This window comes from Neopsephotus bourkii, unplaced genomic scaffold (genome assembly GCF_033783945.1).
Source record: "Neopsephotus bourkii isolate Nb327-2 ecotype Australia unplaced genomic scaffold, CSIRO-AGI_Nbou_v1 NB_801, whole genome shotgun sequence".
Classification (NCBI taxonomy): domain Eukaryota; kingdom Metazoa; phylum Chordata; class Aves; order Psittaciformes; family Psittacidae; genus Neopsephotus; species Neopsephotus bourkii.
In genome coordinates this window covers 1-21,774 of record NW_026901297.1, presented here as the reverse complement: position 1 = coordinate 21,774, position 21,774 = coordinate 1, and the positions used below count along the sequence as shown (strand labels likewise).

At 41.9% G+C, this 21,774-nt stretch overlaps 1 protein-coding gene, 1 long non-coding RNA gene and 3 other non-coding genes across 5 annotated transcripts; 4 read left to right on the top strand and 1 right to left on the bottom strand.

The window, feature by feature from the left end:
- Positions 1 to 10,266: 10,266 nt before the first annotated feature.
- On the top strand, positions 10,267 to 16,724 carry EIF4A2 (eukaryotic translation initiation factor 4A2). The gene is made up of 11 exons (XM_061355424.1): positions 10,267 to 10,441; positions 11,576 to 11,621; positions 11,707 to 11,839; positions 12,094 to 12,233; positions 13,376 to 13,544; positions 13,736 to 13,845; positions 13,974 to 14,117; positions 14,508 to 14,645; positions 14,935 to 15,024; positions 15,258 to 15,337; positions 15,915 to 16,724. The coding sequence occupies exons 1-11, from the start codon at positions 10,413 to 10,415 to the stop codon at positions 16,057 to 16,059; spliced, it is 1,224 nt and encodes a 407-aa protein (XP_061211408.1). The 5' UTR covers positions 10,267 to 10,412; the 3' UTR covers positions 16,060 to 16,724.
- On the top strand, positions 11,945 to 12,014 carry LOC133213290 (small nucleolar RNA SNORD2). The gene has a single exon (XR_009725762.1). It is a non-coding gene; the product is annotated as a small nucleolar RNA SNORD2 (small nucleolar RNA).
- On the top strand, positions 14,153 to 14,331 carry LOC133213289 (small nucleolar RNA SNORA81). Its single transcript, XR_009725761.1, has one exon. It is a non-coding gene; the product is annotated as a small nucleolar RNA SNORA81 (small nucleolar RNA).
- On the top strand, positions 14,726 to 14,852 carry LOC133213288 (small nucleolar RNA SNORA63). The gene has a single exon (XR_009725760.1). It is a non-coding gene; the product is annotated as a small nucleolar RNA SNORA63 (small nucleolar RNA).
- A 910-nt stretch (positions 16,725 to 17,634) lies between the features above and the next one.
- Positions 17,635 to 20,938, bottom strand: LOC133213277 (uncharacterized). Its single transcript, XR_009725757.1, has 3 exons — positions 20,672 to 20,938; positions 18,839 to 18,955; positions 17,635 to 17,854 (listed from the first exon to the last, which is right to left on the bottom strand). It is a non-coding gene; the product is annotated as an uncharacterized LOC133213277 (long non-coding RNA).
- Between the last annotated feature and the right edge of the window lie 836 nt (positions 20,939 to 21,774).

The window sequence follows — 21,774 nt, the reverse complement described above, 5'->3', positions numbered from 1 at the left end:
ACCATCTATTCCTTCTTGAGCAGTTACTGTATAAAAAGGTGTTTATTATACAGTCATATTTGTTTGAATAATCCCCTTAGATCTCTGAAGAACTCAAATGGGTTTGATCCAGAAATTCAGTAATCTATTCTGAAATGTAGTGCCTAATGTTCTGCGGAACTCAGTCCTAACATGATTATTCACTCCAGCAGGATGCTAACAATTGTTTGGAGCAGATGAATAAACCCCTTGCTGACATTGAACTAAATCATAACCACTTGTATTGCAAGGGTTTCAGTCATGGATTAAGTTTGATCACCATGTGTGCTGGCTCAAGAGACCCATGCAAATCTTAACGGATGTCATCAACCACTGCCTGCACTGGAGACTTTCATAAATAAAAAGAACGGTTCTGAAGACCGCTGAAAAAAACTGTCTTCAGCTAACGGGTCTGACTCAGTTAGTCTGCATCACAAAATGAGTCCCACTAGTAAGAACACACTTTACACAACAAATTCTTTATGACATACCTTTGAAATGGCAACAATGATCAATATACCTCACATGGTGAGATTCCCCATAATTGGGAAATGGCACGTATGAGCTAAGTGCTATAATCCCAAAGAACAGCAATTTCACAGCGAGAAACTGTAATGCGAAGAAAAATTCTGAATCCTTAATATGCTTTTATTTATTTACACCCTGAACTGCTGATTTTCGATCCAACTAAAATGCTGCTATATATTCAAAGATTCCAGGAGAAACAATCAAACACCATTTGATAAATGGTCATAAAGAGCAAAAAAGAAAGAAATTGTAAGGAAGGGCTGTTCTATCCAAACACACACAGTAATACAGCAATCAGATAGTGAAGCAACATCAAAATACTAGTATCATACATTTTAATACAGACACATTTTAATACAGACAGAATTGATCAGCTGAAGATTATGCTGAATTTTTTACTGCCACTTTTTCTTCTTGCTTATCTACTGAGTTTTTTCACAGCTGTCTTTACCCAGGGTAACAATATTAATGCCAAAGTAGTACCTATAAGCTATCTGGAAGCACCAGTATTTTCTAAACAATAAAGTCACTCCTCTTCTCCCTGCTTTCTTCACGGTATTTCCTCCTGAAAGCAAGGGAGTGCACTTGCTTGCTCATCATTCTTGCTGCTCTAAACAACTGAGATAGCTTTGCTCTTCTGCACCAGCAGTTCTGCTCATGAACACTGACACTGAATTTCCTTTTTTAGACAGCAAGGACGCAGACTTTCTTCCTCTTCTCCCTCCCTCTCCTCCCCTCCCCCTCCTACTGTCGTTGCTGTGCCCTCATCTTACCTTCAAGAGCAGAAGAAATCCATGCTGCAGTTTTTTTCCTCGTTAGCAGCTCTATGGCAACAGCAGCTCTAAGGCAGCAGTCCTTTATGGTTCTCACTCTTCTCTCTTTCCTTCTGCATAAAGATACACAGTAAATCAGCAAAGACAATTTTTATGTGATGTAAATTAACAAGCACAATTCCAGTGTGTTCCTGGGGGTACAAACTTGTATTCCCAGAAGAGCTGAATGTTTGCAATGTAAATGAACAGTAAAGGAAATCAGAGAACTCCTTTTGGGTAATAAACTGAAAATCATACTAGTGGTAACTCAGCTTTCATGGACAGAAATGTGGAAAAAAAAAAAAAAAGTCTGAGCTTAAGATACACAAAACATCACATCCAAATGAAGTCCCGAAACTCTAAGTATCTTGTCATTGTCTGACTCTTTATTTTTTATTGACATATAGATTAAATCAGTGGTTTGTTTGTTATATTCCTGCTGAAATAAAAGGAATAAAGTCATACAAGATCCTGTAGTCTCATAACCCATAGAAAAGTGTATATCAAAATATATTTTTAAATGGTAATACAAACTACAGACGACAAAAGGCAAGCAAAATAAAAATATCGGTAACTGGACTGTTACCGAGTAGTGTAGTACCTGGCTGCTTATCAATTAGCATTTTCCTGACTTTGCTACTTTTAAATTAATTAGAAGAATGAGTTACAAATAAATGTTGAAAATGATAGCAAATAAACCACTCCTTAAGACTCAGAAATAATTATGACCAGAAGCTTTTACAGTACCTAGCACAAGATAAAACTGCTTTGAATAGAGGCATATATTTGTTCTTTATTTATTGAAAAAAAAATGCCAGTAAATTATAATCTAGTCACTTCTCAATACATGCATGAAATAAACGAACCAATATATTCTGAAATCCAGCATGAACTCTCATTTCTGTCTCCTGCTGTGTAAAGAACAAAGGTTTCTGGCCACTGCCAATTGCTGTGACATAGCATGTTAAAGTGCATGCCCTAGATTAGCACAAGCAATGCCACAGTTACTCCTGGCTAAAATGTGATTACCTGCATCCTGTCTGTGCTTGCATCAGTGCATGTCCACACTTGTTTGTATCACTGGACCTCAGGAAAATGTGGGTAGCTGTTCCTGGAGGTAACCAGAGATGAAAAGAATTAATTCCGAACTATCCTGCAACTTATATATTTATTTTTGTCTCATTTGGTAGTATAGTATATTGGCACACAAAATAATATATAATAGCATTCTGGGATAAAGTGCTAACAATTGGGACTAAGGACTGTCTTGCAGAGGCTTTATAACACTAAAAAGAAACCCTAAATAGCAGAACAAAACAGCTACAAGATAGTTTCTTAGCAGCCCATTGGCAGCTTAAGCTTCTTAGGCATATATTCCTGACCCAATCATGACAATAACAAGTGTCCATAACACCTAAAGAGAAAAGCCTTGTTATATTTTTCATCCCCCAAAATCTCAGAAGGATTAAAAAACAAAAAACCCCCATATGATTAAACAAGTTTCAATGTTTATCTTGATGATTTTTTTAAACTTTAACCCAGGTAGAACCTCAGCTTCACAGTCAGTACTGGCTGCTTTGTAGGCTGAAGCGTAGCACACCATGCAATCATTTCCAGTCTTAAACAGTTTATAATCTAAGAGATGCTTCAAAGAGGGGAGATTGTAATTTCCATTTTAGAGGCAGGTGAAACAAGGGCACAAAACTGAAACTAGTTGTCGCTAGTTTCATTTTAAGTCAATATCAGTGACAAACAAACCTCAGAGAATCTGAGCTATACTTATCTGCAGAAATGAATAGTCTCTATTTTCCTTCAAAAAGTAAAGCTCAGTAGAAAACTTGCAGTTTGTAGAAATTAAGATTTCCCTTGAGACACTACTTTGTACTACACAGCTCATTTTATTAATGACAAACTATTTCTCTCTACTGTTAACATATACATGTTGTAATGAGCTCTATAAACTGCAAAATACTGTTTTGGAGGTTAAAATGCTCTTCTAGAGAAGGAGGAAGAGACTTTATTTAACACACAAGGCTGGATATGGACAGAAAGAACTGTTAAAGAACAATGAAGTAATTTTTATGATATCTTACTCTTGCTGTTCAGGGAACAACATATTTTAAATATTCTGACAATAAAGGCCTGTAAGACACGCATGCCAAAGCTTTCTGTGCAATGCTGTATCAGTTGAATCAACCTAGGCATTTTGTTGTTTCTAATCTGAAATGGGCCCTCAGAACTCACAGCACTGTATGCATACTCTGAAAGCACTGAGTGTTTGTTCTGATGTCTAAAAGTGCAGTTTGCATGGGGAAGAACAGAGTTGTATGACTTGGTGTCATCAGTCAGGACACAGAACATTTATCATGGTAAGCATATCTACATCACACATTAGAGACTGTTATTTTTTTATCACAAACTCTGTCCCTGTGAACATACTCCTGTAAAATCAATAAATTGCTTGACTTTGGTGGTGTTCTCATTTTGGGCTTGGTTCACATGCATCAGTTCCTCCTACTAGTAACATAACATTCAATTTTTTTATCAATGAAGAAAGGTGCTCAAAATTAAATTCAGAGAATAGGTCTGCCTGTAGTGGCTGTTTCAAAAATTAAACAATTGAAGTCAGCTCAGCAATAAAAAAGCTCAAGCTTTGTCAGTGGGTTCTAAATCGATTAACCATCAGCACAAATAACTTTACATAGACAATTAACCAGTATGAGTAGGAAACATGTTTTCCTCAAAAGAATGCATAAGCTTATATTTACCTTTCTCTCCAAACTGGAAAAAATGCTCTTTGCAGACTGTTAAACAGCAATATACAACATGTACTATTTCATGGTAGCACTGAAGTCTTCCATTTGACTTAAAAAATGAATGTAACCACAGTGCTCCGCCAGGATGTTATCAGCAGCTGACACCTGCTTAATCTCTCAAGCTTTCTTTACATTTGTAATGAAGGAACAAACTCTACCCTGAAAGTACACATGAAACTTCTAGCAAAGATTGTTAAGCCTCCTACCATTAATGATCTCCATGTTTTTCAAGATTTGACCACACATAACCTCTGATGCAAATACCCCAATTTTACAGAGGAGAAAACTGAAGTGCAGAAAGAGCTCTCATTCCAATAAAAGGCAATGGTGAGTCTCTAATAAATGTAATCTGCTCAATTTTAGGGCTATGATTATATGTCTACAGTCACACTGGGAGTCTGTAACAAAGCAGAGAATAGAGCTAAGCTGACTAAGCTGACTGTCTTGGGCCTGACTACAAGCCTTAAAAACTGCAAGAAAGAATCTAATCACTCAATCAAGGAGAACATTCGAGACCTAAAACTACAACTACTGAGTTTTATAGCATGGAGAGGAGTGAGTGACTAAGAAAATCACTGAAAGAGAAGTATATTTCCATTTCAAGTATTTGGTTTGGGATTTTATTGTGCCAATGTTCTTCTTATTACCAGAAGTTACTAAAATTACAAGACCACCATAAGTGATCCCATATGATAGTTTTCTTACTTCTATACTTACTTAAGGAATTAACAGTGATTTACATATTTCTTCTAACAAGGGACAAGGTAGAATGGCTTTAAGCTGAAAGAGAGTAGACTCTTCACTGTGATGGTGGTAAGGCACTGGAACAAGTTGGCCAGAGAAGTTGTGGCTGCCCCATTCCTGGCAGTGTCCAAGGCTGAATAGGGCTTTGAGCAACCTGGCCTACTGAAAGGTGTCCCTGCCCATGGCAGGGGGTTGGAACTAGATGATCTTTAAGGTCTCTTCCAACCTGAAGTAAATGAGAAATGTCACAAGTCCAAAGGCCACAGGATGAAACTATATGTACCTATTATAAAAATAAGTATCTAACTTCCCTTAGTTCTTTAGATTGTTGAACCTTTGAGACAGGGTTGAGAATACCATGTTCCTCTGAGGCCCCAGAACATTTCTGCCACTTCCTCTCAGGAGCAGGTTACAAGAACTTTCCCACTGTATAAAAACCAAAACATCTTGCTTAAATTCATAAAAAACTTCATTATTCCAGAGTAATAACTTCAGAACTCTGAAGGCACTAAGGTCACAACAACCCTGAATTAAAGCTCTAGACTCTAAGAGGAGATGAATTAATGGATGAGTAACCATAAATATGGAATTCTCCCAACTTTACTGTTTGGTGTTTGTTTTTTTTTAAGCAAGTAAATTATCCAAAACTTCAGCAGGAACACTCCTTGGAGACTTGTGCTCAAAGCAATTAGGGATCACAAGCCACAAACCACCATGCATACATTTCAGACAAGTGATTCAGCTGGTCAGCTAAAGATCCTATCCACCCGGTATCTTCTGTGCCAGTCTGAGTATCTCAAAAGACTTAACACGTGGGATAATTAAATTAACTAAAGCATCTTAAGTCCCGCTGGCTTTCAATAGTGCTTGGCTCCTAAATCATTTAAGCATTTTTGAAAATGCTCCATGTTGGTCTAGCACACAACTATTCAGTGAGAGAAAACTTCAACTGGAAGAGGAAATCCCGTGTCTGGATGCACTTACAATTCATTTAAGAAAGACATCACTGAGATTTTCCAACACAAGTTTGATTAGTTACAAAGTGTAACAATATCTATCAGGGCATAATAAAGTTGTAAAATAGCTTTAGAAAAGGATGACAGAACAAGCCTAGTAGCTTAATGTCCTTAAGTCATCATAATGTGGATTTCCAATTGCACCATGATACTAAGGAATACAAAGTGAGCTTTCTCAGTGCATTGAAAACACTGCATCTTCTAAATTCTCACTATTTTGTTTTAGATTATAATTTCAGTGGAATGACCAACCAAAAAAAAAAAAAAAAAAAAAAAAGGAAAAAGGGCATAAAATAACATTCATGAAACCCTGTGACTCCATTTAAATAACAAGCATAGGACCCCTGGATTTTTGCTTTCTCTCTCCCCTAGAGATTTTCCAAAATCTTTCCTATCCACTCCTACGTCTGAGGAAGCATACATTTGTTTAGGCAAGATCCTTCGGGAGTGATGAACTGAAAAATACTACTTCTTGCTAACAACACTCTAACAAATCATCTTGACCCTTAAAGTGACCTACTGTGAGTAAACTCTGTTTACAATTAGTTTCTTTGCCCTGCTAGGTTTGACAAACAAATAATATACAGTAGGTACTCTAGCATCAGACTTGCAAATGCAGAAGAGAAACTCAGTCTCTTCCAGGTTTCCCGTGAAGTACCTGACAGTTTCACAGGAAATTCAAATCATGGTATGAGATTTCTAAAAGGAGATTTCTGAGATCTCCTAATGCAAACTGTGTCATCGCCTTTGACAGAAAATTGATGAGCAGGGAATGTTCAAATGAGGCTCAGTTTCAGGAGGTGTCAGCTCCTACTGCTTTCTTTAGATACATCACTCTTTACTTCAATCTGCATGAATAATGACTGGAAACCCAGCTGCTAAACCAGCTAGTCCATCTGCTACCCCCTGTTAATAAATGTATAATTATGTTCACTCTCACTAAAGAGCTCATGAGTCACTAGAGCTGTCTTTTGGGGAGACATCTACTGAAGTATATTACATGCACATAAAAGTGTGGATCCTGTCTTTAGTAACACAGACATATTAGTATCTTTTTGGTATTTCTGCCTGATGATAGCATGAACGTGGTCCTTGAGGAGCAAGTTTTCAGTTGAGATTGCTCCAGAAAGCTTAATAAGATTTAAAGCCAGGGGCCTGTAAATCCCAGTGTCAACCCAAGATTTTTGTTAGTGACAAAATCTGACCTTTTGATACCTCCCACTATGATGCTTCATATTCAGAACAGAAACACAGCTTGGCTACTGCCAGTCTAAAAATACACAAATTAGACACGAGATCACCAATGAAATGGCTTTTTGCCCTACTATAGCTGAAAAGCTATCTCTCAAACACTGTATTCAGATACACAGTGTTTGAAGAATGCAAAACGTCAGTTTTTTCCCTGTAGTACAGTTAGGGTCACAGCTAGGACAACAGTCCTGTATTTCTGCTACTTTGTTTCACAAAAATAAAAGAGGACTGATTCAGTGTTTCCAACCCTTTGCTTATAGAAGGTAATGAAACAAAATTTCTTTCCTCTTTTCATTTGGTGAAACAAGGCAATGATTTTCACTGGAGGAACCACCAGATGCCTTTCCTTTTCTCCCTTGATGTGGAACATCCATATGAAACCCATGATTTGTTTCTTAAAACATAATTTTGTAGTTCCAGTCATACAAAACGTAAGGCAACCAGCGAGCATCTGACAAGAGGCCACCTGGCTGAGGACTGTCTGATTCCATAGCAGTGGATTAAAATAATGAACATGGCCAACGAATCAGATTTGTCAAACTCCGCCATGACCATGTGGCAGAAGATACCAATATGGTCACAGTCTTTTCTTTATATATTATCATCAGGTAAATCACAGATGACCAAAATCCTCAGACATGGCAGTTTCAAGCTCCTCAAGGAGGAGTGGCCAGTGGTCAGGAGCTCTGCAGGGCACATAGTGCTGTTTGCCTTCACAGTTGACTAATGTCTGCATAAAGAAAACTTGGCATCTGCCCAAGAAGCTTCTTGTTATCATAAAAATCCATTAAAAAATTGTCCCTTGATTGAAGCTAATGGTAAAAAAAAAAATAATTCTAAGGGGTTTTGAGGGGGTTGAAGGGTTTTGTTTGGTTTTGCTTTGTTGTGTTTGGTTGGCTGTTTTTGTTGTGTATTTTTTTTTTTTTTAAGGGATAGTTCGGTTAAGTAAAACAAGACTTGCAGGAAATTAGAGCAATGGGAGCAGTTTGTCCTATAATTACCCTTAAAGAAAGCTAGGAAAGCCTTGTTAGTTGAAAACTTTTGTCAAAACCAAACCTTCAAAGTGATTTGGATACACAGGTATCAGAAATGACATTAATTTCTTTTCAAGAAAAGATAAACTAGATGCTTGTTTCTGAGATGACAAATGCTTTTTAAAAAGACACTTAAAATCTGTGGAAAATGATGGCTTGCCTTCCTGAAATTCCCATGATAAGAAATCTTTTCCACTCAGGTTTGCAAATAGACCCAATCATAAGAAGTATACATATTCCACAGCTTTCTTAATAAATGTTCAAGACCCTTAACTAAAACAAATATTCAGTATTATTATTTCTTCTCTTTAGACCCAAAGTAATTTTTAATGGGAAATCTAAGAGTGCCAGCTTAAAAAAACACACAGACGTGTTCATGAACAAACCTGCATTCATGTTCCTTCTTCAGACCATCCTGTTTCCTTTTACAACCAGAGGTTTAATGGTCCACACAAACTGCTACCATTCATTTGAAAAGGCCTCTGGTTATTGTTGCTTGACTGTCTAAATTGCAAATACAAGAAGCATCTTCAATATTTTCTACCCAGCATGGGTGGACAAAACCTGAGAGGATTAGGATGGGCTGACAGAGGAGCTGCATTTAGATCATTTATCTAGGATATTGATAAGTGTTGCAATATTGCTACAGATCATATTGCCCCAGCAGGTGCTACCATAGGAAGAGCTGATGTATATTACGTCTTTCAGAGATACCCTTTATGGATATTCTAGATGGTTCTAGACAATTTACAATATTCTAGACAAGTAAAAGGCTGAGTTTTTCAAGCACTGCCTCCATTTCTCCATACATAATCACTATGGAAACAAGTTTGAGAAGTGACATCCATGAACCCATTAGTTGTCACAAATTACTGCTTATAATTTATATTATTTGACTAGACAAAAAATATTGATGAACAGATTATTGTAAAACCCGAGAAGAGCATTAAAAAGATCAATATTTTTTCTACAGCAGCGTGAAAGCAACGGGCACGATCACCGATCATTTAATTTTCCTTATTACTTTATTTTGGACAGCACTAACCTTTGCGTTAGCCTCGACAGGTTGTTTTTCGCGGACATGGCTATACTGTGAACTGCGGCATATCACAGCACCGCGTTTTCAGCAGCGCCCTGAGGGCCACCCGGCCTGTCTCCTACAAATACTCTCCAAATAACACTTCACTCCCTACAGAAAACATCCCGCTTTAACACGCCGCCGACAGTAGGGTACGCTTCAGCTCGCTGCCGCCTCAGCTTCAGGCGGGCGGAGTGCTGGCCCTGCCGGCTTCTTCACCGCGGATGCCGGTTTCCATACATATCCGCCGAGTGCCTAAGCGGGCATGGGGCCGAGCGTGGACCCCACAGGCGCCACCATTTTCCCCCTCACCTCACTGATCCGCTGCCCCTTCGCTAACTAGCCCAGACTCAGCCCCTTCCTGCCCCTCACCAGAAAGCGATAAGGGAGAATTCTGGTTGTTTTGCCTGGCAGGGAGGAAGGAGCCATTTCGGGGTGCGAGGGGAAGGGCGAACTCCGCGGCCCAGGCGCCAGGCCTGGCCTCCCCTTGCTCGCCTCTGCTATCCCCTGACTCCAGGCAGCGGGCTTTAAAAACCGACATGGTGGGGGGAACGCAGACATGACCGAGTCGCTTCATCCGCACCCACAGCTGCTTCAATGCCCACTCCGCCACCCTTCAGCCTAGCTGCCTACCCCGCAAGGCCTGGGCCTCCTGCGCCCCCCACTCTCCCATTCCGGCCCCGCCACACTCCCCCTCCCCCGTACTGCAGCAGGGGCTGGAGCGGTAAACCCCGTGCGCAGGAACGAGCGCGGAGGGGAGGGGGGGGGGGGGAGCCAGGGGGGCAGAGCGGGAGGAAGGAGCGGGAACTGTCACACAGTCAGTGGTGCAATATCCTTCCGCGCTCCGAGGAAGAAAAAGTAGCTCCATGTTCCTCTGACCTCGTGGCCTCGAGCGGATCAGGAACCTCCTTCAGAGTACCTCAAACAGCGTAGTGAGTGGTATCTCTTGGGAAGGTGGCTCAATCGGGGGGGATTTGTATATTTTTCTCTGTGGCGTGAGGTTTATATCCATGCGCAGAGAAGAAGAAAACGAGTCCGGCAGCACGGCGGGTATATAAAGCGGGCGCGGCGGAGGGCTTTCCTTTTCAGTTGTGGACAGAGCTGGTGATCGGAACATGTCAGGCGGCTCCGCGGATTATAGCAGGTATGGCGCGGCGTGCAAAGGCCTTGGGCCCCCTTGGGCCCCTTCCTCGTGAAGGGGCTCGGTGGGTTTGGCGGAGGTGGCCGGGGAGAGGGAAAGAAGAGAGGGTATGCTTCGGGGGGGCGGGGGGGGGGCTGCGCGTTCTAGGCGAGAGCTCTGAGGGCGGCTCGGCGCTGCGGTTATTCAGCTCTTGTGCCTCAGATCCTCCCGCTTCTAGACTTTTCGGTTCCATTCTTCGGGGTTTGCTTTTTTGTTGTTGATTTTTCTTAAGAATCCTCACCCTGGAAAAAAAAGTAAAAACTATTTTTTTATTTATCCGCACATACTGAGCTACGTGGTAACTAAAATGTTGGAGCGCCTTGCTGAGGAATTTTCTTCTTAAGCCCGTCTCCCCCGCCTGCCCTCTGCCGTTGGTTCGCCCCACGTTTGCGGCCCTGGTTGAGGGCGAGACCATTTTCTCTCGGAGGGGGGAGGGCGCGGCACCCTGGGCGGCCGACCAGCGCTTCCCTCCGCCTGCGCGCAGTGTCCAATTTGCGCAATCCCAGGGGTGGAGCTCTCGCGAGAGTTGGTTAGGGCGGGGCGGGGGGCGCCGCAGCGGAGCCGGGATCCCGCCCCCCTTATCCCGCCACCCCCCTTTCTTCACGGCAGGCGCTGCGGCTGAGCTGGCTTAAAGAGTGCGCAGCGGCAGCCATTGTCCCGCTCCGTGCCCACAACTGCGGGCACAGCGTGCACGGCCCCGCCCTACAAAGGTGCCTTCATGAGGGGGGCGCTGTACTCCGTGGTATGCTGTTGTTGTCTTGCCCGCTAGGTGCTTGGGTTGGGGTTTTTTTTTCTAAAGTCAAGTCTGTTACGCTGGGGTTAAGCCATATTTTTTTGGTGGGTTTTTCTTAATTCTGAATTTTGCCACGAGCCCCGCTGTGGCAGGAAGGCTTCTGTCACGTTGAGAGCTCAGGACTTCGGCTAGTGGTACCTGATCCAGTGGGGGGAGGGTAGGAGTTCAGCCACTGGCAAAACACCAGAGCACCTGCTATAATGGTCTGTCACGGGTTTCAGATGCGGCTTTTGGCAGCCAAGATGTCGGCTTGTTTCTGCGTGTTAGTTGCTACTGTATTAACAGCTTGTTCTGTTCGGTGACAGAGACCATGGCGGCCCAGAGGGAATGGACCCCGATGGTGTCATTGAGGTAAGCACATGAGAACTGACTGAGAATTTATAATCGCTGACAGAGATCAGTGTTGGATTTAATGTTCTGTATTTCTTTATTACAGAGCAATTGGAATGAGATTGTTGACAATTTTGATGATATGAATTTAAAAGAATCCCTTTTGAGGGGTATTTATGCTTATGGTTTTGAGAAGCCATCAGCTATTCAGCAGAGAGCTATTATTCCATGCATCAAAGGTATGTGGGTGATTCATTTATTACCAGCATTCTATAATTGGGAAAATGTAAAATATATGCATGGGTAAATTATGGTGCAATACCTATTTTCAATCCTTACTAAAAAAGTGATATGATGGTATACCATCTTTCGGGACTGACCTGAAATGGAGAAAACTCTTAATACTGATCACTTATTTTAAAGGGGATAAAATAAACTGGAAAACATGAATGATCTGTGTGGGAGCAGTAAACGTGTATCCTACTTTTTTTAGGGTATGATGTGATTGCTCAAGCTCAGTCAGGTACTGGCAAGACAGCCACATTTGCTATTTCCATCCTGCAGCAGTTGGAGATTGATCTCAAGGAGACCCAAGCACTAGTATTGGCCCCTACCAGGGAACTGGCTCAACAGGTATTGATAGTGTAGTTACAAAAAACTGCTTGTGTGTTGCATGGGTTTCAGGTTTCACAACTGTGAGACAAATGGACTACTGAAGGGGCTGTAGGTAATATCCATTTAGAGCCCTTTCTGTGTTGAGGCATGGGGGATATAAACTGGCTTCTGTCCCACAAATTCTCTGCCTGCTCAAAAAACGGGTAGGTGCATGAGGAGGATGTGCCTGGGGCAGGGATGCAGGAGCCAGCTGCAGTGCTGTGTATACTTATGAGGGGGCACCTTCAGCAGAAAAAAAAATACAAAACCCTTTATTACAGTGTTCTGAGTGGAAACAAAGCATACTTTTTTGAAGTTATTTGAATTTGCATGCAGTTGTGCAACATGGAAACTGTGGTGTGCATGTGGTCATGCTGTTACTGCATGTCTGCTTCACCTTCAAGGCTCTATTCTGTCCCACTAAGTGGGAATGTTTAACAAAGCTTACAGGATATATCAGTAATATGGGGTCTTAAGATGAAACACTGAACAGAGCTCAAATAGAATAGAAACCAGATTATATAAAACTGCGTATTGTCTTCAACTAGAATATACTGAGATGCCAGTGCTGTTGTGAAGATTTGTGAAGGTAAAGCTAAACACAACAAATGAGACAGGAAAGATTTTTTTCTTTTATATAAGGCAGATCTGTGGAACAAGAGCCTGTGATCAGAATGTTCAGCCTTAGTTCTAGAACTCTGGAGGATGGGTGAGATTAGACATGCTTGAAACCTGGCATATAGCAATGCACTTACACACTCTTTTCATGATCTTTCTGTAAGTGCTTAATATGCAGACCTTAACAGTTGGAAACTTGAAAAGTTAAAACAGTTAAAAAGCAGAGTCCCATCTGCCAACAGATGCATTATAGTCACTTTTTTAGCTAGTGCAACTAGTGAGGACAAAAATCTAAGTACACCTCTGACTTCAGCTTTCTAGTAAACAACTTCAGTAATAAGCCGTTGGGCAAAACCATTATTATTAGCTCCCTGTTCTGACCATAAGAGACACATTGTCCTTGTTTGCTCTCTTGGCTTCCAAAGTGTGCAAGCAGCAATGATAACAGGGCTTAGTCTTCAATGTACTAGGAACTGCTACTAACAGAAGGGCTTTATTTTTAGATTCAAAAGGTAATTCTGGCTCTTGGTGACTACATGGGAGCAACATGCCATGCTTGTATTGGTGGTACAAATGTCCGCAATGAAATGCAAAAGCTTCAGGCTGAGGCTCCGCACATTGTGGTCGGGACTCCAGGGCGTGTGTTTGATATGTTAAACAGACGCTACCTTTGTAAGTATGAATTTAATTTTGGTTTTGACAGTAAATTTCAGTATAAATTTCACACCAAGTAGGAGCTTAAATAATACATTTGTTGTCATTATAGAGTTGTACTGGAAAGTTCAGTCCTAAAGGAGAGTGGCGTTAACAAAAGTAGCGTGTTTCTGAAACCTGAGATACTGTTGTGTTTTTTTCTTTAATAGCACCTAAATGGATCAAAATGTTTGTTCTGGATGAAGCTGATGAAATGTTGAGCCGTGGATTTAAGGATCAGATTTATGAGATCTTCCAAAAATTAAGCACAAACATCCAGGTAAAAAAAACTACCTATGTGCTTAAATTGATACATGCAGATTTAGTTAAAGTGTAGCTGAAAATAGTAGAATTGTCTTAAAACTGGTGTCCCTAAGTATGTACTAACACAACGTAATAACATTCTAGGTTGTGTTGCTATCGGCTACAATGCCAATGGATGTGTTGGAAGTGACCAAAAAGTTCATGAGAGATCCCATACGTATTTTGGTGAAGAAGGAAGAGCTGACTCTGGAGGGTATCAAGCAGTTCTACATTAATGTTGAAAGAGAGGTTGGTATCAGTTGTACTCGCTCTGAAATTCTCTCACCTTCTTGTTATAGCACTGTGCTAAAATTACGGAAACCAAGGCTGAGCTTTGGTTTCTGTAGTAATGCTAGCAGAGTACATGCAAGAAGAAGAAGAACTGCACTGGATCAAAAAAGACTAGGGTGGACCTCTTTCTTAATGTCCGCTGTCCTGTGTCTTAAGATTTGGTGCAACAGTTGATGCAGAAGCATTGATAAGTGTGTTGTTCCAAGTTCTCAGGTTTTATGGGATATAACTGTACTAGGGCATGGATAATTGGTTATTGCTTTTGATTTTTAGCCTTTTTTGGGATTCTTGTTATGCCTGAACTGTCATTGGCACAATGCAGTTCCTGACCCTCTCTGTTCTGTTCAGGAGTGGAAGCTCGATACTCTCTGTGATTTGTATGAGACGCTGACCATTACACAGGCTGTTATTTTCCTGAATACAAGGAGAAAAGTAGACTGGCTTACTGAGAAAATGCACGCCCGGGACTTCACCGTCTCAGCTCTGGTAGGGATTGATACTTGCATGTAACTTCTGAGATGTGCATGTACGGAAAACCAAATCATAATGAGCTGTATGTGAGTGAAAAGCAGGAAAGTTATGATATAGCTGTGCAGTGCTGTATTATCGTTCCCCCTGCTTAAAGAAAAATGTTTCCTTCTATCCCTACCTGCTTTGTTCCCACGGCAGGTGGGGACGCTGGGTTTCATACATACTTTGTTTTTTGAGGGCTATCCTAATATTGAGTATTGGAACTGTAATATTTACAGGTTTTTTTTTTTTTTTAATTCTACAGCATGGTGACATGGACCAGAAGGAGCGGGATGTTATCATGAGAGAGTTCAGATCAGGATCCAGCCGTGTCCTGATCACCACTGACTTGCTGGTGAGCATTCCACTCAAGACATTTGTTTAAAGCTGGTGCCAAAAGCTTCATAATTTGGGGAAGGTTCTTGTAGCCTGAACTACTTGGAGCTTCTTGGAAGAGTAAAGACCACGCTCCACTATGGGCTACACAGTTGTAGTTCATCACTAACCATGTGGCCGACAAAAGCCCCCACCCCGCCCTAACTTCACCTAGCCTGTGACTTGAGTGACTGACTCTGTATTGCTTTTCAGGCTCGAGGCATTGATGTGCAGCAAGTGTCATTGGTTATAAACTATGACCTGCCAACCAATCGTGAAAACTACATTCACAGGTTAGTTGGCTCTATCATCTACTTGGTGTGCAGTGCTTGAGTGTCACATCCTCTGCAGAATTGGCACCAAACCTCACCTGTTTATTGTCTGTAGTCATTGCCAATAACAGGGGGTGTCATGCATCCATTTGTACAGTAACTGCTAAAAAGCTATCAGGAAATGCCACCAGTGGTGCTTCATCTTTAAAAGGCCCTGACTTGCACAGGTCTGATTCTGAGCACAGGAAGGAGCAGGACTTCTGGACAATAAAGCAAAGCAGTGGGAAAACTTAAAATATGTGATGGATACAGTGATAGCTGAGATCTGAGGAAATTGCTGGTTACTGAACTACCTTTGTCACATAGGTCACGGAGTAGGATTACAATGCCCATTTACTGACATAGCATCTTGACAGCAGTGTAGTTCCATGTGTACAGGTCCTAGCTAATCTTTAGTCTTTGGTAGCAGCTGGTCCTGTCAATACAGCATAACCTGGCCAGCGGCAGATACCAGAGCAGCAGTAATGATGAGTGGATCTTGCAAACATTTGCAGTGGATCAGTTAACATCTGTGTAAATGCATTCTGGTTTTGTGCAGAATTGGTCGTGGTGGTCGTTTTGGCAGAAAAGGTGTGGCTATAAATTTTGTCACTGAAGAGGACAAGAGGATCCTGCGAGACATTGAGACTTTCTACAATACTACAGTGGAGGAGATGCCGATGAATGTGGCTGATCTCATTTAATCCCTGGGATGAGGTGGTTTGATGCAGTGCTCGCTGTTGCTGAATAGGCGATTCACAACGTGCATTGTCGCTTCTTTCTTTGGGGATATATTGAATCTTGTCTCAATGCTCATTACGGATCAGAAATACAGAATTTTGATAAGAGAAGCGACTTTTTGTCGTGAGCTCTTGTGGGGAAAGCCATTGGCTTTATCCACTTTAGGGTTAGACTGTTGGGGTTGGGTGGAAAGTCATGGGGTCTGTAAATTTTTTCTTTATTAGAAATTTATTTCCTAGTTCCATAGAAGTGGTTGTATTAGATGTTCTTTATCATTTAATAATTTACTTATGGACTAAAAGATATAAGTGCTGTATAAAGTCAGCCAATTATGTTAAACTAGCCTACCTTCCTTTATTACATGTACTTACACTTCAGATTGAATTGGAAAGGCCTTTCAAAATCTCTCAACTTTTATAAGAGCATTAAAATGCATTTTTGTTTCATATGTATTTATTCAATAAAGTATTTAATTAGTGGTAAGTGTGATTTGGACCCTGTTGCTAAGCCCCAGCAAGCAAGCAATCATACTATTGTCTTAGTTAGGGTTAAACCCAGTAAAATTTGCCATATTGCACATGTCTTAATGAAGTTTGAATGTTCAATAAAATACTTCTATATTCACTTACATTGTAAATACTTGGTTCCTAGGGGGTGGGGGGGGGAGGGTTGTCCCTCACTGGGGAGGCGTTATGGCTATCTCAGATCAGGCTCAGTCTGGCATGGAAGGCAAAAGTGGTAGCTGCTGCTGGGGTTGAGCAGGCCTGGCTCTGCATGGTTCCCTTTTGTCAGGGACTTCAGAGGCTGTTTCTACAGTAGAAGATGGTGATCTTGAAGTGCTAGAGGCTGTTTCTGTGTGACACAGTGTTACAGACACCTGTCCACCTCCTTGAGCTGAGACACCCATCGCACTATGAAATGGCTGGCTTAGTACCCTGTACTAAAATCTACTGCCTGCATCATCGGTATGTGCTACCAGACCCTGGAACTCTGCTACCAAGGAAACCAACAGATCCTCAAAGCAGCATTCATGAGAGGAACTGACTGTAGAGATGCTCAACTATCCCCATGTTCTGTAGCCAGGCAACAGATAAAAACTCAGTTTGCCAGCAAGGACAGAAAGGTATAGTATAAGCCACTTGAGAGGATTACCTCACCTTCACCCCCTGGTTTTTCTTACATAGCTAGAATGAACTTAAAACGTTGCAATAAAGTTAATAGTGTTTTGCGGTATTTAATGCTGAAGGAGCAGACAAATGGAGGCAGCACAGGCCATGCTCAGCCCAAGGCCTCATGGTCTGTAAATATGTGATTGTTTTACTACATCAATACTTTCAAAACCAACTAATGTCAACTAAGAGGAACACTTCATACTTTCTTCCTCTGCTTTCACCTGATGACTTACTATGTACATGCTCGTTTTCTGATGCGTTAACCTTTCCAGGTACAAGTCAACAACTGCGAAGCAGCAGCAGCGCTGCCCCCTCAGCAGCTAGAAAGCACTCAAACCTAGTGTGAAAAAAAACACTTCAGCAGGATCTTTTCCAACTGCTGAGCAGCCCTTTTATTGCCAAAAAACCCCCCACTACAAAAGCACCCAGAACCTTGCTCTCAGAACCTTGGCCCCCTGTGAAAAAAAGCTGTTCCATGCTGCAGAAGTCATTAAGTGTTCTGTGTTAGCTGCTGCATCACCAAAGCACAGAGACTCATCAGCTGCAAGTATTCATCAGCACCATCAGCCAAGCATTTGTCTACTTCCTGCAACAGAAAAGAGACGGTAGAAGCCTCTTAAAATGGGGGTGCGTAAGACAGTTGCCTCTAGTTACAACGGGGAACACCAGATGATGTTCACCCACTGTTAATCAGCAATGACACCTCTGGCACACATCACACAGCCATCACACCAACCTGGGACAAACTACCTCCATCTTCTCAGGCAGACCAAGCCATGACAACTTATAGGAAAGGATGCACCATTTGCTCTGCAAGTAACTGCTATTCACTCTTCTTAAGTGATTTTAGCAAAACCTCCACCACAGCTGCCATTTCTTCTTGGTCAAAATTTAGCAAGTTAATGAGTTCTTTGGACAGGGTGTATTTTACACACCAGAACAAAACTTTGCAATTTGCAGCTCCTGATTTTTTTTCTTTAGGTGCTGACTTAATTGCTGGTGCCCAGTGATAGGACAAGGAGCAACAGCCATAAACTAAAACACCAGAAGTTTCAGCTCAATGTGAAGAAGAACTTCTTTACACTGAAGGTGGCAGAGCACTGAACAGGCTGCCCAAGCAGGTTGTGGAGCCTCTCTCTCTGGAGACATTCAAAACCCACCTGTATGTGTTCCTGTGTAATCTGCTCTAGGTAGCCCAGCGGGGCTGCACTAGATGATCTCCAGAGGTCCCTTCCAACCATAACTGTTCTGTAAGCTCATTTTAATTTTTCCTCCCACCTTGTATTAAAACAAGCCAAACCCCTAAAACCACAACCACCACTCCATGCCAAAAAGAACCAAACCTACAAATCTCCTTCTTGAGTCCCATTAGAACAATATAATATGGCTAATAATTCACTTAGTTGGATTTCAATTCCTTCTCATGAAATTTGAGACAAAAATTTAGGCTCCACCAAGAAACATTCAGAACTAAAAATCAAAGCAGCATTTTGGGAGAGAGTGCCTGAACAAGAACTAGTCAGTGGAGGTTAATGTTGTTTTGTTGTGTTTTAACTCAGGCTAGACTTACCGCAAGTTTCTCGACTATGACAGATTTCTGCTTGTCACTGTAATTTTCACTCTCAACAACAGCATCATGCAGCTGGTTTACAAGCTGAGCAACAGCATACCCATCATTTACGAGATTCTGTCAGGCAGAGAGGAACACAGAAACAATTCAGCAGCAGAAACACCACAAACTGGAAGACTAATCTAAAAAGTTGTCTGAACTGAGACTGTACTAAAGTGTATTACAGAGCTTTTACATCTTAGAGGACGAGTCACTAGGTTTGTATGCAGTCCAGCATCCCACCTGACAGGAACCCCAAGTGAGTGCCTAGAAAAGACTGCAAGAGGCTGGCACACACATAGCAGTGATTTTTCCCAAATATTCTTCCAGCTTCTGACAATCTACATTTTGTGGGTTTGAGGCATTTTAAGCATTTAGCAACCTCCACTGAACCTGTCCAATCTTATTCTAAAATTAGGAAAGCATCCACAGCATCATGTGATAGTTTCACAGCATTCGCATTTTAAAGTGCCACCTGCTTTGTTTTCCTCATCCAGCAGTTGCCAGCCTCTGCCCCACAGAGATCTCTGCAGCCAAAACTTCTTTTGTAAAATAAAACCCATGGCAATTAATGGTCACATTTTTTTTTTTTTCAAATCAGTAGTGCCCAGTTACAAAACCACCAAATACTGAGAACAGGTGTCCAGGAAGCCATTTATGCAGAGAGAAGTCTAGGAAATTAGAAGAAGAGCTGGTGCAACTGTATTTTTCTGTACAGCAAAATATACACCTGCGCTTTGCAGAGGCATGCATTCAAGTTGTGTCAACTGCGTATCAAGCACTAATACTTGAAACAAAACCCCACCATTAAGTACCTGCTCAAGGAACTGGAGAGCAGTTCCAAATTACTGCATTAGATTTGACAGTGGTTTGATGAAACACTATACCAGCTCTAAGGGTTTAGAAAATCTGTATCAACACATCTTAAGAGCAACACATTTTCAGACATCATGGTAAGTAAACGTGAAAGTGGAAAGCAGTGACAACTGCACAAACCATTCTAACATCTGCTACCGGTTTCCAGAATCAGAAGTCCTGTCAAAACCACCCGACCAGGCTCAGCCAAGGGAAAAGAAGGAGGCTGATCAATATCAGCTTTTTTCATATGGGCATGGAATGTTTCACTGGAAGGGAGAATGTACTATGGCTTCCTCCCCTCTGTCAGGGACAACCCCTTGATTTAAAACCCAGTTCAAGACTGATAGCTTCCTTTAAACTCACGAGATCAGGAATTACCCATTCTTCAGAGGGAGTAAGAATCTCTTCTGTATTAAAGAAAACAAATCTACCTCTATGAACGCTTAGCTTGTGCCACCTCTGGCAAGATCTATTTTAAGACACTGCAGTTCGTAAGACAACTGTAATCACTGCTGTACTGTGAGACTGACGTGAAATATGTTAAAACTGAGGACTTACTACAGTTTTATTCAGATACTTCTCATTTAATGCAGATTCCGTGTTAATTAAGGAAGGTAGTAGTCCAGAGACTAGCCCAGTACCCTGAAGACAGTTCAAAAGCCCTGAGCCAAGTGTCTTGCTAGGAACTCCTACTCTGCCTAATTCAGCCTAACAGCTCCACATGTCATCAGTTTAACTCACACTGGTATGGAATCTTATTTGCAACTTTGACAGCTCTTCTGACAGCTCAGAAAGGAAAGACCAGGGTACTAACTGGTGAAAGACATGCTTCCTGAAATGTCAATCCTAACTGATCTGAGGCCAAACATTCTTCAGCCCAGCAACAAAGGATTCAAAGGGCAGCAACCAAGAAAAACATTCAGGCTAGAGTACTACCTTTGCCAGTGTTTCCAGTTTCTCAAATGAACCACTCCAGCAGACAGACAGCAGTTCATCAATTTTTTCTCTAGGGATGACCTGTAACAAGAAGTTACATTTCTTAATTTCAACTCTGTAAGCTTAAATTGAAGTTGATGCTACAGTAACAGTTACAAACTGTTTATGAAGGAAACCATTTTAGGGTTTCATTCCTCTACACACCCAACCCCTTTCAAGCAAGTATGTAACTAAAACTACCTAAATTCTAAGAGTCAAAGCTAGGCTGTAATGTTTGTCCTACAGCAGTGACAGTACTTGGGACCCAAGTTCATAGGCCAGATCTAGCGGGGGCTGGTGGAGCTGGTCCAATAAAGAAGGGCAGTTTTGGTAGGAGGCTTGCCAGACTGGTTAAGGAGACTTTAAACTAGATGTGTTGGGGGAGGGGGGCATCATTCCATCCCAACACACACAGTCAGTTGCCAGCACCTATAATAAATGCTCAGAGCAATGCAGAGATATTACGGCTGCTCCAGCCAATGAGCCGGCTTCATTTGGAGCTCGGCTCAGATGCCTCTATACAAATGCTCGTATCATGGGGAACAAACAAGAGGAATTAGAGATGTGTGCTCATCTACAGGGGTATGACATTATAGGCATCACAGAAACATGGTGGGATGGCTCCTATGACTGGAGTGTTGGAATGGAAGGTTCTAAAGACAGGCCTGGCAGGCGTGGAGGGGGAGTTGCCCTTTATGTTAGGGATAGGCTGGAGTGTATGGAACTCTGTCTGGGGACAGGTGAGCAGATAACAGAGAGCTTGTGGGTCAGTGTTAAAGGGAAAACAGCGATGGGAGACATTACTGTGGGGATATGTTATAGACCACCTGATCAAGAGGAATCTGCGGATGAAGCACTCTATAGGCAGATAGGAAAAGCTTCATGCTCACAGGCCCTCGTTCTCATGGATGACTTCAACAACCCTGACATCTGTTGGAATGATGGTACGGCCCGGCACAAGCAATCTAGGAGGTTCCTCGATTGTGTGGAAGACAACTTCCTTCTGCAAGTAATAGAGGAACCGACAAGGAGAGGTGCCATGCTTGACCTTGTGCTCACCAACA

Excerpts from the sequence above, each read along its gene's own strand:
- EIF4A2 (XM_061355424.1), top strand. The coding sequence starts at position 10,413 with ATGTCAGGCGGCTCCGCGGATTATAGCAG. Across the intron at positions 11,622-11,706 it reads ACCCCGATGGTGTCATTGAG|AGCAATTGGAATGAGATTGT; the intron begins GTAAGCACATGA and ends TCTTTATTACAG. Across the intron at positions 13,545-13,735 it reads GTTAAACAGACGCTACCTTT|CACCTAAATGGATCAAAATG; the intron begins GTAAGTATGAAT and ends TTTCTTTAATAG.